This window comes from Solanum verrucosum, unplaced genomic scaffold, assembly GCF_900185275.1.
Source record: "Solanum verrucosum unplaced genomic scaffold, falcon-dt-bn FXZP01000180.1, whole genome shotgun sequence".
Lineage (NCBI taxonomy): Eukaryota > Viridiplantae > Streptophyta > Magnoliopsida > Solanales > Solanaceae > Solanum > Solanum verrucosum.
This window is the reverse complement of record NW_026020402.1, coordinates 567,651-584,471: the sequence shown is the minus strand read 5'-3', so window position 1 is coordinate 584,471 and position 16,821 is coordinate 567,651. Positions and strand designations below refer to the sequence as shown.

The 16,821-nt window shown below is 31.9% G+C and overlaps 3 protein-coding genes across 3 annotated transcripts; all 3 read left to right on the top strand.

The window, feature by feature from the left end:
- The first annotated feature begins 1,401 nt into the window (after positions 1-1,401).
- On the top strand, positions 1,402-3,072 carry LOC125840089 (receptor kinase-like protein Xa21). Its single transcript, XM_049519075.1, has one exon. It carries the CDS (start codon positions 1,402-1,404, stop codon positions 3,070-3,072), a length of 1,671 nt encoding a protein of 556 aa, XP_049375032.1.
- A 141-nt stretch (positions 3,073-3,213) lies between these two features.
- LOC125840088 (probable LRR receptor-like serine/threonine-protein kinase At3g47570) lies at positions 3,214-4,717 on the top strand. The gene is made up of 2 exons (XM_049519074.1): positions 3,214-4,204; positions 4,326-4,717. The coding sequence occupies exons 1-2, from the start codon at positions 3,214-3,216 to the stop codon at positions 4,715-4,717; spliced, it is 1,383 nt and encodes a 460-aa protein (XP_049375031.1).
- A 3,379-nt stretch (positions 4,718-8,096) lies between these two features.
- On the top strand, positions 8,097-9,863 carry LOC125840087 (uncharacterized). Its single transcript, XM_049519073.1, has one exon. The coding sequence runs from the start codon at positions 8,097-8,099 to the stop codon at positions 9,861-9,863; it is 1,767 nt and encodes a 588-aa protein (XP_049375030.1).
- The last annotated feature ends 6,958 nt before the right edge of the window (positions 9,864-16,821 follow it).

Genomic DNA, 16,821 nt, shown 5'->3' with positions numbered 1-16,821 from the left:
CAAAACAAAAACAGCACAGGTATAATTCCTAACAAAAGAAAAGAAGAGGGATAACTGATTGGAGCAGATAACTACATGGTACTCCCTCCGTCCCTTTTTAGTTGTCCACTTTAGAAATGACATACAGATTAAGGCAACAATGATTAGCACAGTGAAGTTACAATTTTACCCTTATGACAACTTTTCACTTCAAAATTACAATCACTTATTTGAATTAAAGTGAAATAAATTGGAGGGAAACAACATACACTTTTACAATTTTCAAGAAGTGTAAATAAGGGTATAATAGGAAAAAATTTGTTGTCCTTTCTTGATTTGTCAAAATGGACAACTAAATAGGGACAACTAAAAAAGGAAATATGGACAAGTAAATAGGGACGGAGGGAGTATCATTTTAATCTTTTGTGCTGTCAACTATTGTCAATTTTTTTGCAATGGTTGTATTTGTTTGAACTTTTCAGAATCTGTCAGCTTGAATATAGTTAATTCAATCTAAATCAGAGTCATAGTCAAGAAGTAGTTAACGGGTCAAATCTTGATTTTCCAATCCGTTTACCTCTTTTTTTCCATGATATAGACGTGTGGCGTAATTTTCTTTTTAATTTGTTCTAAATTAACACGAATGTTAATTTTCAAAAATTACGACACAAATTGTGAAATTCTTTTTTTCTTTTAGATGCCATGTGCCCGTGTCAAGTCATTTTATTCACCAATTTTAAAAAATTGAAACAGCCAGGTGATTATCTATTTGTGTGTGAAATATGCAGATTATATTCACCATTTTAAAAAAAATAAAAATAAAACAAGTTTTCGACGCGCCAATATTCCAACTGGACAAAACATGCACAAAAGTTTCTGAAGCTTAATATATGTATCCATAAAACTTTATTTAACCTTCGCTTGTCTCTTTACTTTTGCAATTTGTTGGTAAATACGACATACATTAATATTGATATGCCTTTCTACTAAAATAAAATATAGTGGACAGGGCAAATAAACACTATCAAAGCTTAAGTTTACAATAATAATCCTGCTTTAAAGACTGAAAATTCTAGTAATCTACTAGTATTTAGCACTCCAAATGTCTAGTTCTGCGCGTGTAGGGAAGTCATGAATAATTTTAACTTCATAAACTAGCTTTTGTGGTCAAGTAAGTCCAATAGTGAATTAGTATTCTTCCATTTAAGAAAAGTAAACAGAATTAAATTCTTCCAACCACCACTAGCCTAGTATGTTACAGATTGATCAAAACAATTTCTACTACTAAACACTCTTTGTGAGAGTAAGAATCCCAAATCACTAATCATGAACATTCTGATTGAGTTTCTTTCACTTTTGTTCTTCTTTTATTCACTTTGTTTAGCTAAACATACCAACTTCATCAGTGACTATGCTGCTTTGATGGCATTTAAATCGAGCCTTCGATTGGAACCTCACCACATTTTGTCCAGAAATTGGAGCTCAGACACACACTTCTGCAGCTGGTACGGAGTTTCATGCGTGCACCAGAGAGTTGTAGCTTTGCAACTTCCTAATTTGTCCATTCAAGGCAAAGTTTCTTCAGAAATTGCCAACTTGACTCAACTTGCTCTTCTTGACCTTAGTAACAATGATTTGAATGGCAATTTACCAAGTGAGTTGGGCTTCTTGCAGCAACTGAGACTTTTTAATGTGACTGGGAATTCTCTTGATGGAACTATTCCTCTGAATATAAGCCGTTGTCATGTACTGCAAGAACTTCATTTATCAGATAACATGATCAAAGGAAGCATACCTCAAGAACTTGGTCGTTTAAGTCAACTTAGAATTTTGCGTCTCAACGACAATAATCTGACAGGAAAGATTCCACCTTTATTAGGAAACTTATCAAAGCTGGAATATTTTTATCTGCATGAAAATGATTTGGAAGGTGAAATACCTGATGAAATTGGTGATCTTACCAATTTGAGGCTCCTTTCCTTTCGTGGCAATGACTTCACTGGATCGATACCTGCTTCAATTTTCAATATTTCAAGATTACAAATTGTGGATCTCTCGATAAATGCCTTATCAGGGGAACTTCCAAGTGATTTGGGTAATTATCTTCCTATCCTTGAACATCTTTTTCTGGACAGCAACAGGATCACGGGGAAAATCCCGGTTTCTTTATCAAATGCATCAAAGATTACTCATCTCTTCTTCACTGTAAATGATGTGCAAGGAAATATTCCAAATGAGTTTGGTAAGTTGCATGAACTAGTCTGGTTTGAATTTGAATATAATCGAATTTCTGGTACCATTCCATCCAGCTTATTCAATATTTCGTCTCTTGAAATCCTCAAAGCCAGGCATAATTACTTAAATGGGCATCTTCCGTATGATCTTGGTACTTGGCTACCTAACTTGCAGGAGATTTTCCTTTCACACAACCAATTCAGTGGAGATCTACCCGCTGCAATATGCAATGCTTCAAAGCTTGAAAATCTTGAAGTTGCAAACAATAGTTTTACCGGACCGATTCCCATGATGTTAGGTAACCTGGTGGACCTTATAGCTCTAAATCTGCAAAATAATCTGTTGGAAAACAATCCTGGAGCCACACAACTTGACTTCTTGAATTCATTGGTAACCAGCAGGAATCTGGTGTACCTGATTCTTGCATCTAATCCTTTGAATGGAATTTTTACGGAATCAATAGGAAATTTATCAAGCAATATCAGGGTCCTTGATGCATTGGACTGTGGAATTAGAGGCAGTATGCCAACAAACATTGGAAACTTAAGTGGCTTGATTTTCCTGGGATTAGCAAGTAATAACATTGTCGGTAATGTGCCCCCCTCGTTTGTTGGCCTGCAAAACCTGGAAAGGCTGTATCTTAGTAGAAATAAATTAGAAGGGACATTTCCAGCTGAACTGTGCAGCATAGGAAGATTAGGTCTACTGCATTTGGGAGAAAACAGACTGTCAGGAGAAGTACCCTCGTGTATCGGAAATCTGACTGAATTAAGAGTAATGTCAATTGCTGCCAACAATTTCAGCTCAAAGTTACCTTCAAGTTTCTGGAGATTAGTAAAGCTTGATAGTCTGAACTAATCGAGAAACCTGCTGCATGGTTTCTTCCCTTCTGATGTGGGAACTCTGAAAGCAATGAGGATCATGGACCTCTCTTTCAATAGGTTTTTTGGTGAAATACCCAATTCCATAGGGTCTCTTCAATATCTAGTTTCACTAGATATGTCAAGAAATGCATTACAAGGTCCCATACCAGACACATTTAGCAATCTAATAGTTCTTGAGGCTCTGGATTTGTCTACTAATGCTCTATCAGGTGTGATTCCCAAATCTCTTGAGCTATTGCGAGATCTCAAGTATCTCAATGTTTCTTTCAACAACTTGCAAGGAGAAGTTCCAAAGAAAGGGGTATTTGCAAATGTTAATTACCGGTTCTTGATGGGAAATCCAAGACTTTGTGGAGCACCTGACTTATATATTCCTATATGTCCAGCTCAAGGTAGAAAGACAACAAGGAAAAAGTCCATTATTCTTAGAACAGCAGTACCTGTTGCTGTAACATTTCTGATATTGGTCGCGTTGTTTTTCACATGGATGATTTGGTCAAGAAAAAAACATGTGATTGGAAACAATGAATCGGATTACCCTCCTAGAATTGCACATCAGAAAATCACTTATTATGAGCTTCTCCAAGCTACAGAAAATTTCAGTCAGTCCAAGCTAATAGGAATTGGAAGTTCCGGTACAGTCTACCAAGGTACATTTTCTGGTGGTGCTGTCTTTGCAATCAAAGTTTTTGATATGCAATGGCAACGGGGTTTAAGAAATTTTGATTTAGAATGTGAAATTTTGAGCAATGTAAGACACAGAAACTTGGTCAAGATAGTGTCGACTTGTTCAAATTTGGATTTCACAGCAATTGTGCTGGAGTACATGCCTAATGGAAGCTTAGACAAAAGATTATACTCTGATGAAAATTGCTTGAGCCTGGTTGAAAGACTCAATATAATGATCGATGTAGCACTAGCCATGGAGTATCTTCATCATGATTATACAGTGCCCATTGTGCACTGTGATCTGAAGCCAGGTAACGTGCTTCTTGATCAGGATCTGACTGCTCATGTTGCAGATTTTGGAATCGCAAAAATGTTGGCACAAGAAGGAAACATGGCTCAAACCAAGACTCTCGGAACTATTGGTTACATTGCTCCAGGTATGATAATGTCTTGAAATGACGGTGTCCTATGCTGGTTACTTTTTTCCTTTATGTCTACCATAACTTTATACTGTAGCATGGATAACTACACATTTTAACTGGGAATTTGTTGAAACAGAATATGGTTTAGACGGGCAAATTTCCACTAGCAGTGATGTTTATAGCTTTGGGATTTTGTTGCTTGAGACATTCACAAGAAAGAAGCCTACAGATGACTTGTTTAGTGGAGACTTAAGCTTGCATAAATGGACATCTCTCTCCTTTCCTGATGCTGTACTGGACATTCTGGATGCTGACCTTGCTAGCGACATTGGCTTTACAATTGATGAAAACCAAAGCCAAATCAAACAATTGCTGGTTTTGATAATAAATGTTGCATTCCTGTGTTTGAAAGAGTTGCCAGAGGAAAGGATAAACATGAGAGAGGTTGTGGTGCAGCTAAACAAGATAAGAGCTGAATTAACCAAGCTTTTAACTCAATCCCATTCAAAATTTGAGAAAGAGGATTGATGCAGCAACAACCAAATTCAGTTTTCCACCTTCTATGGCCTGTCAAAACATCTGTTATTTCTTAACATTTTCTTTCGAATATATATTTCTACTAGTTTCTGGCCACGTGCCACACACGTGTATCTGAATTTAATTGGTGATATTTTTTCATAACAATATTATCTCTAATAAGTGTTATGTCCGGTGTAAATTAGTATATATATATAGATAAAGATAATATTAAAATATATGTATAATAATAAATATAAAATTTTATGTGAAAAGACTTACATGCTCAATTTAAAGAATAGTAAAAAAAAAATGAGTTGATTATTTGATGTCATCTAAACTTGAAAAGTGTATCCATATAATTTATTAGTTAGATATGCATGGTATAAAATGAGCTCATTAGTTATATTATTAGGTGTAAATATGTGATATAATTATATTGTACGTAGTACTTTCTTATAGATGTTATTTTTAAGTGTATATGTTCCACTTCGATGTTTCAATTTCTTTATCATGATCAAATTTTTTATTGTAGATATTGATATCTCTCTAGTTGTTGGTGTTTTTTATATCAACTTATTATGTTATTGATTTGTGACACGATTTTTTTACATTAATATCATTTTTTACTTTAAGCATTTCCAAAAATGACCTAAAGAAAGAAGAATTTATCGCTAAATTATTAATATATAATAACGTATAAGTGGTATGCCCATTATAGCAAGTTTTTTTTTTTCTTGATTTTCCATCCGGTGTCCGGAGCCCACATTGGAGCTCCGATTAAATCCAGATCGTGCTCTGCAGGGCCCATTCGGGGGTGGCGCTCCAAACAAGATTTTCTCCATACCCAGGGCTCGAGCCCGAGACCTCTGATTAATTATAAATTGTATCTAATAATAATTGAAGATGAAGATCAAAGTCTAAGCCTATAACATCTGTCATAACAAAGATAGAGAAGATTTCTTTCTTTACAAAGAGAGGTTGTTTGGATACCTAACATCCTGTCAATTAAAACTATATATGGAGAACAAAAAATTGATAAATTGATATTTTTATTTGAATTTCATTTGCACTTTTTCTTAAGCAAATATGTACTCTTTCAGTTTAAAGACAATTAAAAAGTCATTTAATCTAAAAACTTCTACTCCAAATTGCAATATGCAAGTAGAGAATAAATTAAATTAAATTTCTAGCAGAATAAAATAATTAACAAAGTATTAAAGAAATTACTCTCTGACAATATGCATGGAAGTATATACATTTAAAATAATTAATCTTCGTGTTTATAACATTCAGTGAAACTGTATTGTACATTACTAAATCTTTCATTGGGACAATTAGTTCCGACTTAAAAGATAATTATTTCTTAATATTAAATAACATATATACCATCTCAAACATATCAAGAATGAGATTTAAACCACATATAATTACATATAAATCATAGATATACCTGAAAAAAGGAGAATTTCTGACCGATAGAACACATAGAATAATAGGACACATACAACTTCTTATAAGTTTTTATAAAGTATTGCAATGTATAGAATAAGAAATGATTTTAAGAGAAAATTATTAATGGGGAAGATGAAAGAATAATGCGGAAGACGAAAGGTAGAATCAATCTTAATAACTAAACAAATCGTGAATGGCTATGTTCTGACTTAATCATAACTAAGTGTGAAGCATTAAACTACTGTGGGAATGAGTATTAACAAAAGAGGCTCAAAGGATAACAATTAAAGCCTCATAAAGAAATGATAAGCTCTAACACCTAACCATGTATTTGGTCTAATTAACTTTTTATTAATTATTTAATTAAAAAAAATCATAAAAGGGTACTTTTGTAATTCAACTTTGAGGTTAGGAGCTTCCCACTTTTAGTAATACTAGTTATGGACACGTGCGTTGCACGCAGGGGCGAATCTATGAAGGGCCTTGGGGGTGCCACGCCACCCCCGAACTTCGACGGAAACTCTATATATACATAGGTATATATACATAATATTTATATAAATATAAAGCGTGCCACCCACAAAACAAAATTGGCTTGTGGTGCCATGGTAGGAGGGCAACTTTAGAAGGTTGAGGTTGCGGGTTCGAATCCCATTTGAACCTATTTTTTTGAAAAAATGTTGCTGACGTTTTTAAGTAAAAAAAAGGCCCCAAGCCCCTTTTTTTTTAAGGAAAACAGCTGCACATTATTTTTATTTTTTTATAATTGTTATTGACATTTTTAAGTTAAAAAAAAAGGCCCCAAGCCCCTTTTTTTAAGGAAAACAGCTGCACATTATTTTTATTTTTTTATAATTGTTATTGACTTAAATTAAATTAATTACATTACTCCTTTGACTTAAAAGTATTCTCTTTCTCTTCAACTATTTCCAAACCCTTCTTCCTCCAAGTTTCAACTTTTCCAAAAATTTCATTACCCCATTCCGAATCCAAATCACTTCTTGTCGTTGCCGTCCCCCGCCCGTCTTAGCATTCCGTTCAGCGGCTAAGCCTCATTTGGGTGTTATTGTTTTCACTTTTCTCCATCCATCCACAACTTTTTATAGATTGTAAGTTTGCAATTCTATTTTTGTAAGATTTTTTTTATCTCTATTCTTGAGTTCTTTTAAGTTTTAATCAGTGATGATTGATTTCATATTAGACAAGAGTTTTGATATTACTTTGATATTCTAAATTTCTAATGAACATTGTAAGACATTATTGGTTAAAAATTGTGTGATATGAATCATGTTAATTTGAATTAACTATGCCTTACACTATTAAATTTGAATTAATTGTGAGTTGAATTGAATTTTAATTTTTGTAGGAAAGTGTTCTAGTTTTGTGAATTGAGATGGAGAAGTTTCTTGTGAAATTTAACCATTCTCAAACAAGTTCTAGTACAAATGTCAATCCTTCTAGTCTTATAGATGGCCTTAATTTAGATTCACTTGAAGCCGATCCAGGAAAAAGGGTACCAATTGCTCACTATAACCCTCAAATAAAGGATGAAGTGAGGAAACATTATATTCAAAAAGGGCCTTGTCAACCAAAAATGGATTCATATCCTCCAACTGAAATTGGAAAAAGAATGCGTCAATTTTGTAAAATTTGGTTTGAAGGTCCATATTCTAAATGGTTGGAGTATAGCGTGGAGAAAGATTCTGTCTATTGTCTATGTTGTTATTTATTCAAAGATGATTTTTTCCATGGAAGTACAAGTGAGTTTTACAAAAAACGGGTTTTAGGAGTTGGAATGGGGCACTTGAAAGATTCCGTAAACATGTTGGTGATGTTAATAGTATTCATGACAAATGTTTCAACAAGATGCTAGATTTGTCAAATCATCATCAATCAATTCAAGTTGTTATTGATAAGCATTCTCAAAAGTTAAAAAATGAGTATCGAATATGGATTACCTTTTCGAGGTCACGATGAAAGTGAATCTTCAATTAATCAAGGCTTCTTTCTAGGATTTTTGCGATGGCACGGGGACAAACATCCGGATGTTGGAAAAGTGATATTGGAAAATGCCCCACAAAATGATACGTTGACTTGTCCTATGATTCAAAAAGATATTGCCAATGCTTGTGCAAAAGAAACATTGAAAGCAATAATTGGGGACTTGAATGGAGATTACTTTGGTATATTAGTTGATGAGTCAAAAGACATCTCTCACAAAGAACAAATGGCTCTTGTTTTGCGTGTTGTTAATAAGAATGGTGAAGTAGTTGAACGATTTATCGGTCTTGTCCATGTTAGTGATACATCGGCATGTTCATTGAAGAAAGCGATTTATTTTTTGCTTTCCGTTCACTCACTAAGTCCATCCAAAATACGTGGACAAGGTTATGATGGGGCAAGTAATATGAAAGGAGAGATAAATGGTCTCAAAACTTTGATTATGAAAGATAGTTCATCGGCATATTACATTCATTGTTTTGCTCATCAATTGCAACTAACACTAGTGGCAATTGCTAAAAAACATTTGGATGTTGAAGACTTTTTTGATCATGTTAGTAATGTGTTGAATGTTGTTGGAGGATCTTTCAAGCGTAGAGACTTACTTCGTGATCACCAAGCCAAAAAGTTAGAGCAATTATTTGAATCCGGTGAAGTTCAAAAAGGCCAAGGATTACATCAAGAACGTGGGCTTCAAAGACCAGGTGATACTCGTTGGGGATCACATTTCAAAACTTTAGATAACTTTATTGTTATTTTCTCATCTATTGTTCATGTTCTTGAAGTGATTGAACTTGAAGGGTCCACATCAAGTGATAGAAATCAAGCGGAGTATCTTTTGACAAAGATTAAAACACTTAAATTTATTTTTGTGCTTCACTTGATGTTGAAAGTGTTGGCAATGTCAAATGAGTTGAGTAAGATTTTACAAAAAAAAGATCAAGATATTGTTAATGCCGTGGAGTTTCTTAATATTACAAAGAAAAGATTGCAAGATATGAGGGAAAATGGATGGGAATCTTTGTTGGATGATGTTTCCTCATTTTGTGATGTGCATGATATCTTGATTCCCAAGTTGGATGAGTCTTATTTTCCCGGAAAGTCAAAACGTAAGTCTTTGGGTGTTAGTTATGCGCACCACTTGCGTGTTGAAGTCTTTTTTGCTGTCATTGATGTGCAACTTCAAGAACTTAATGACCGTTTTGATGTAGTGAGTAGTGATTTACTTCTTGGGATGGGTAGCTTGAATCCGGTCAATTCTTTCTCTAATTTTGACAAAGGTAAAATCACGACTTTAGCAAAGTGTTATCCAAGTGAGTTTGATGATGGAAAAATTCGAGATTTGAGCTATCAACTCGATACTTTCATTATTCATATGCGAAGTGGTAATCCCAAGTTCTCCAACTTGCAAGGAATTCGTGATTTGGCGAAGGCATTGGTTGAAGCAAATCTTGCGGAGACTTATTCACTTGTTTATTTACTTGTAAAGTTGACTTTGATTTTACCTGTTGCTACGGCAACTGTGGAGAGAGCATTTTCGTCAATGAAGCACATAAAAAATGAAGTGCGGAATAGTATTGATAATCAATATTTAAATGATTGTCTAGTGTGTTACATAGAGCGTGATGTGTTTATAAATGTTAGTAATGATGTCAGTATCGATCGTTTTCAGAATATGAAAACTCGTCGAGGACAATTGTAAATGAATGTTGAATATTTATAATATTAGTAAATAGTAATATTATTGAAAGTTTTAAATTTGTTAACTTCATACTTTTAGTGTGGAGTGTGGATTTGTAATATCTTATTATTTATATTTTATTGATTGCTTTATGATATATATCGAAAAGACAAATAATTTAATCAAATATAAAATTAATTTAATCGATAAGTTTATTTGGCACCCACGGACTCTAAATCCTGGATCCGCCACTGATTGCACGTGTATTCCTATCAAGTATTTCAAACTTTCTAAAATGACATGAATATTAGAACAACATACATGTGTAAGTGTTTCCAATTTGAAAGTGAAAATACAATTTTTCATGTGAAAATATATGTTACAACTAGGGTTGCGTATCAGTTGATTCGGTTTTAAAGTTTATCGGTATGTAGAGATGATAAACCGTTATAGAACCATTAAGATATTGACTTATCGGTTATTGGTTTATCGATTATTGATCGTTATCGGTTTAACCATTAAGATTTGACACAAAAAAACCCCATTGAAAATCACTTAAAACAAGGCGACAAACCAAATGAACCATGCACATGAATTCACAAGTTACATCTTTCTCAAACGCAAACACTTTTACATTGTAGAATAACCAAGAGTTTGAGACAACCAGAAATAAAAGTAGGAAACCAAACTCTAAGTCAAAGACTTTATATACAAAATGGTTTAAATATAATTATTTAATTTACTGTCGGGTTATCGGTTAACCCGTTAATAAAAAACCTAAAACCGTTAAGAACCGATAACCCAATACAAAAAAAATCAAAATCGTTATCAAAACCGCTAAACCAATAGCCCATTACGGATAAACCAATATATTTTTTTGGTTTGGGTTATCGGTTTCGGTTCGATTTTGAGCAGCCCTAGTTGCAACAATATAAAACAATTGCAAAAGACGCTATAACATTACTCTTGAACAATATACTTCAAGTAGAATATTGAATAATCTTGCTGATTTATATTACTAAAATCTAAACAAAATGAAGCTTAATTATTCAATTCTTATAATGTTACAACCAAAATGTTTAAAAGCAAAATTGTCATCACACCAACTATTCGAGTTTTAACACTGCAGAAAACTACCATCAATTAGATTGCTCATATTTAAGAAAATTATTAGGCTTAGTGTCGGACAAATATAAATGGAACTCTCATTTTTATTTGAAAATTAAGTTGTTAACCTCATTCATACAAATCGTAGAAAAACTAAAAATAAAACAAAAAGGGTAAAAATGAACAATATATGTATGTGTTCGCAACAATATATTGGATAGACGATAAAGTAACACAATTGAAATCTTTCATTCATAGTAATATTTTTTTAGCAATCTTTATTTAAATTAATTTGAATTTAGACAATTGACAATATGAATATCTGAGCATATTGCATACATTATTCAAGTATTATCAAACTCATCATACATTAATAGAGGTAAGTAATTTTTGTTTGAAATGATGTAACTAATTTATTTTTTGAAGATGTAAATACATTAAGTAAATTGAGGGAGAAAAATAAATACAATGCCATAACATTATTTCTAATTTATAATGTTTCATACATTGTTTTGTCTTCTACTTTAATTAAATTAATTAATCTAATCAATTATAATTATAATGCCATAACACAAGAATTAAAGTATATGTAACACTTCGCTATTTGAAAGAGCTAAAAATAGAAAGAATCAAATTTGGAAATAGCAAATTATATGCTAAGTATGAGTTTTGGGTCAACTTCAAACAACCATAACTTTTCGTACAAAATGATTTAGGTGGGCTACAAGGTATCAAAGGAAAGATCTTGCAATCCACTTTCCAACGCCACCAAGTTTGGTAAATTTCGAGCTCGTATGAAGGAGATATACCCGTTTGAAGTCGGGCTGTCCATTTAAGAAAAAGTTACCCGGATTTAAGAGGGGTGTTTTGGTCTTTTCCTTATCCTATCAGATTTATTTCATTTTTAGTAATTAATTAGGGGTCAAAACTAATTGGGTTCAGTTTACGCAATCTAAAATTAATGCCTAGGGTTTGAGAATAGTTCAAGAAGAGGAGAAAAAGAGAAAAGTCAAGGCGTTCTTGGAGATTTCTTGCGGAATCGAATGTCGTTTCGCTAAGGGTTGATACCTAAAGAGGTATGTGAGTTCACATAGCGTTGGGTTCGTTCATCCACGCGCCAATCATGTTAATTTCAGCGTAATTTCGTTCTAGAAAGTTGAAAGTTTGATGATCTTGATTTGTGTTCTTGAAATTGGCTTTCGTTCTTGAGTTAGGATGGGATTGCTGAGTTCTTGAGGAAATCGTGTCGATTTTAGAGTCGTTTATGAGTAGATTCTTGTGTACATATGTTGGGTATCTGAATCTAAAGAGAAATTGAGAAAAAGAATCGAATATAGACGAATTGGGGTTAGAAAACGAGGAAGAAAAAGCCGGACATAAAACGAGTACCAGGTCCGTGACGCGGACCTGTTCCTTCAGAGTGAAATTTCCTCTCCGCGTTGTAGAGAGATTGCGGACTCCACTGTATCAATTAAAATGCATCTCCGCGTCGCGGACTTGCTCCCAGACAGTGTTTTTTTGATCGTTTCTCATGATTTACTATCTAAAAACACTCTTAATCATCACGATATCCTTCCTATCACAAATCATAACCTTGAATTCATAAATTCAAATTCAAGAAAAATTAAGAGCCAAGTCTAGAGAGTTCTCAGAGTCTTTTACAAATGTTTTAAACTTGTTTTTAAGACTTGAGCTTTGAGTTGAATAAGAATATAAAGTGAAGTTCATTTTCTTCAAAAGATTATATGGGAACTAGGTATTCCCAAAGAGCAAATGTTTTCACATTTAAGTAAGAGAGGAAACAACGATTTCCAAGAGAGCTTTTGAGCTAGTTAGTTTTGAGTAATTATCTCAAACAACAGAAATAGTTATGTTTTTAAACATATGAGCTAGTTACATTTTGGGAGTAGTATTGAGCACCGATTTGGGGACAAGTTTGAGTTCAGATAATTCAAAGTTCCATAAACTGTGTAGCCAACATGGGTAGAAAAGGGTCATACTTTTTAGATGATTCCGTAATGCTTTTAGCATTGACTAGTGGATCCACTTAGTAGTTAGGTTTTATACCCCGACAAGGTATAAGACGGCCCTGGCAGCATGAGGCAAGACGTTGTATCATCACATAGCTCATAGTAATGGTTGTCGGTTAGAGAAACTCCCACAAAGATATTTTGTATTCTTATATACACAGAGTTACTTGTATTTTCATATACAAATTGAGTTATTGTGTGTTTTTCAATACACTGAGTTATTATCTACATGTTTTAAAGTTTTCTTTCTACTGCATCTTTATTACTGTTTTATATTAAAATAAGTAGAGTTGAGTTGAGACGAGGTAAGTTTCTTTAGTTCCATTTCAAGCTTATGCCTTGTTTAGTTTTCCCCTCGCATGCTCGTACATTCCATGTACTATCGCCATTTGGCCTGCATCTTTTATGATGCAGATATAGGTAACAAAGATCAACAATATCCAACGCTCCGTTGATCCAGTTGAGCATTTCAGAGTCATTTGGTGAGCCTCCTTGCTTTCCGGAGGATCCCTTTATTATTGCTTTATCATTTCAGTTGTTAGGATGATCGAGGGTGTTGTCCTGACATCCCTCTTAGTATTAGAAGCTTCATAGAAAGATAATTATTAGTTCATTAGTCTTGATATTTCAGTTGTTTTGATTATAAGACTTGAGTTTCCTTATTGACCAATTGAATGTTTTCTTTTATAACATTCTAGTTTATTTCATGACTTATCTTTGTTGAGTAAAGTCTTCCGCTGAGTAGTAAGTCAGGCCAAAGGTTTGCTTGGGGCCATCAATGGTTCTCGAGTGTCAATCCCGCCCAGGGTTTAAGCTCGGGGCGTGACAATATAGTTGTTGGGATTCATATATATCATTATATAATTAAAATATTAATATTTAACAAATTAAGTTACCATATTTTGATTTAGTGGAGGGGCAAAATGATAATTTTCAAAAAAAATTATTTTATTTTTATTTTTCTTCTTCAATTTACTTAAAATAATCTATATATAGAGAGAGAGAGAGAGAGAGAGAGAGAGAGAGAGAGAGAGAGATTATTTTAAGTAAATTGAAGGAGAAAAAAAAATACAATTTTTTTGAAAAAATATAACTAATTTATTTTTTAAAAGGATAAAAATGTCTAACAATTTTCTATGAATATTTTTTCTTTGAGATTTTTACTTAACACCTTTCCACTTTTAGAATTTAGTGTAATATAATAATAATATTATATAATTACTATTTAATATTTAATTAATTAGCTATTTCATAATATTTTTATTTAGTGTAGGGGTAAAATGATATTTCAACTTTTAACTTTTTTTTGTTCCCACTTATAATAATACTAGTATCTGGACACGTGCTTTGCACGTGTATTCCATGTTAATTTGTTCAAACTTTTTTATTGAGATGGAGGGAGTATATAATAGTTAAATATATTGATTTTAAAAAATGCAAGCTTATTCTTACTAAAATAAAGAAATTAAAACACATATCAATTCTCTCTTTACATATAAAGTAGAAACAACTGCTAAAAGTATAAGAAGAATATTTGAATGCTAAAATTAAAATATTACATGTCAGAATAATAATATATGTGTCTAAACTTTCATATACATTGATACATAAACATTGTGCATTACAAAAGAATTGTGTTGAACTTTGTTTAGTGAAGTTGATGTTAGTGGCTAATCGAACTCTAGACATCAATAGCTCTAGGTACTTTCCATCGTCTCAAATTGTTGCTTTCTCTTCAAGAACAAAAAAGAAGATGAAATTAATTAATAAATTAAAATTATGCAAGAGCCTATAAAAATGGTGAGTAAGAATTCAAGAATCCTTTCTTGTTTTTTTTATAGCAATATTTCAATTTGCATTCCTTGAACCTTTTCTTTCATTAGTCTACATTTAATTATTCAATGCAACTCTTCCTACTATTCAAACTATTTAGCAATGAATAGCGCACACTTAAATTTTATTAATGGGTAAATCATTAAGGGCTACATTTAAATTGGACTTTTGAATATCTGTCGATTCACAAATCTCTTGTAAATTTAAATATAATTACTACTATTTCAATTAGATTAGGTATTTTATTTTAATTAAATATAAGAGAAAAATTGTAATCTAACTTTAAACACTCGTTTTATTTCTCTCTATTTTTATTCATGTGGATACATTCACCTTAGACTAATATTCTACTTTGAACCGAAACAACACAAAACAATATATACAAAGATACATATTCCAAGCCATAATAAATTTCATTATCTTTTATTATGGATACATTCACCTCAGTTCTCACCCCATGAATTTTCGTAACATTTCATTAATTTGACTGGAAACATAATACTCTATCATTATCTTTTAGTTGGAATAGGAATGCCAAAGAGTGTCCTCTCTTTTTTTGTCTGAATAATTTAGTGAATTTACATTTATGTATATTAATTTTGAAGAGATAATACATTTTTATTATTATTTAATTAGATTAGATGTTGTATTTATTACATTTTGATTAAGTATAAGGGTAAAATTATAATCTAACTTTGAAGATAAGTGCTTCCCACTTTTAGTATAATATTAGATAATGTTGCCCGTGCTATGCACGGTCCCAATAATATAAATGGTATATTTTGGGGCTAATAACCGAGTTTTTGAAGCGATTGTTTGCGTGGATAAAAGAATAAGTTTTTTTTTTATCACAAACCTGTACTTTTTTTGACGCTATTTAAGGCATAACAAGACTACCCACATACAACATTTTTGAAATATTTTATGTTGTCAATTATCATGATTTATAATATTTTTACGATAGATTCACTTCAAGAATCAGTGGAATTTTTTGTATTTTTTTTCAAAACATATTTTATGTTGTCAATTATCATGATTTATAGTATATTTACGCAATTTTAAAATAAAATAAAAAAAAAAAAATATGACAAAAAATTAAAATGGACCCAATATATGTTATTTTTGTTGTCTCATTTATGTGACACAAATGAAATTTGGAGGGTCATCCAAATTTTCATATTTTTTTAAAAAATGCTTGAAGTTATTAATTATTGTGATTTATAATATTTTTATGTAACTTTGAAATAATGTACATTACTGGTCACTGTCCTAATTTATGTGATATGGATAAAATTACAAAATTAACCCTTTTAAAATGTCTTTAAGATATTTTAAGTTGTTAATTATTATTATTTATAATACTTTTTTGGTAATATTAAAATGATATGTGTTATTTTATCTGTCTCAATATATGTGAGCTTGATAGAATTCTGAGAGTCAACCTATGTTATTATATAGCTTTTAAATATTTTAAATTGGTAATTATTATAATTTTTAATGTTTTTTAAGTCATTTGTAAATGATATATGTTGCTTCCTTGATTGGTACTTTTCCATTTGTGATATATATATATATATATATACATATCGTGCTATGCACGGGCCCAATAATATAAATGGTATGTTTTGGGGCTAATAACCGAGTTTTTGAAGCGATTGTTTGCGTGGATAAAAGAATAAGTTTTTTTTTATCACAAACCTGTACTTTCTTTGACGCTATTTAAGACATAATAAGACTATCCACATGCAACATTTTTGAAATATTTTATGTTGTCAATTATCATGATTTATAGTATTTTTACGATAGATTCACTTCAAGAATCAGTGGAATTTTTTGTATTTTTTTTCAAAACATATATTATGTTGTCAATTATCATGATTTATAGTATTTTTACGCAATTTTAAAATATAAAAAAAATAAAAAAATAAGACAAATAAATTAAAATGGACCCAATATATGTTATTTTTGTTGTCTCAATTTATGTGACACAAATGAAATTTGGAGAGTCA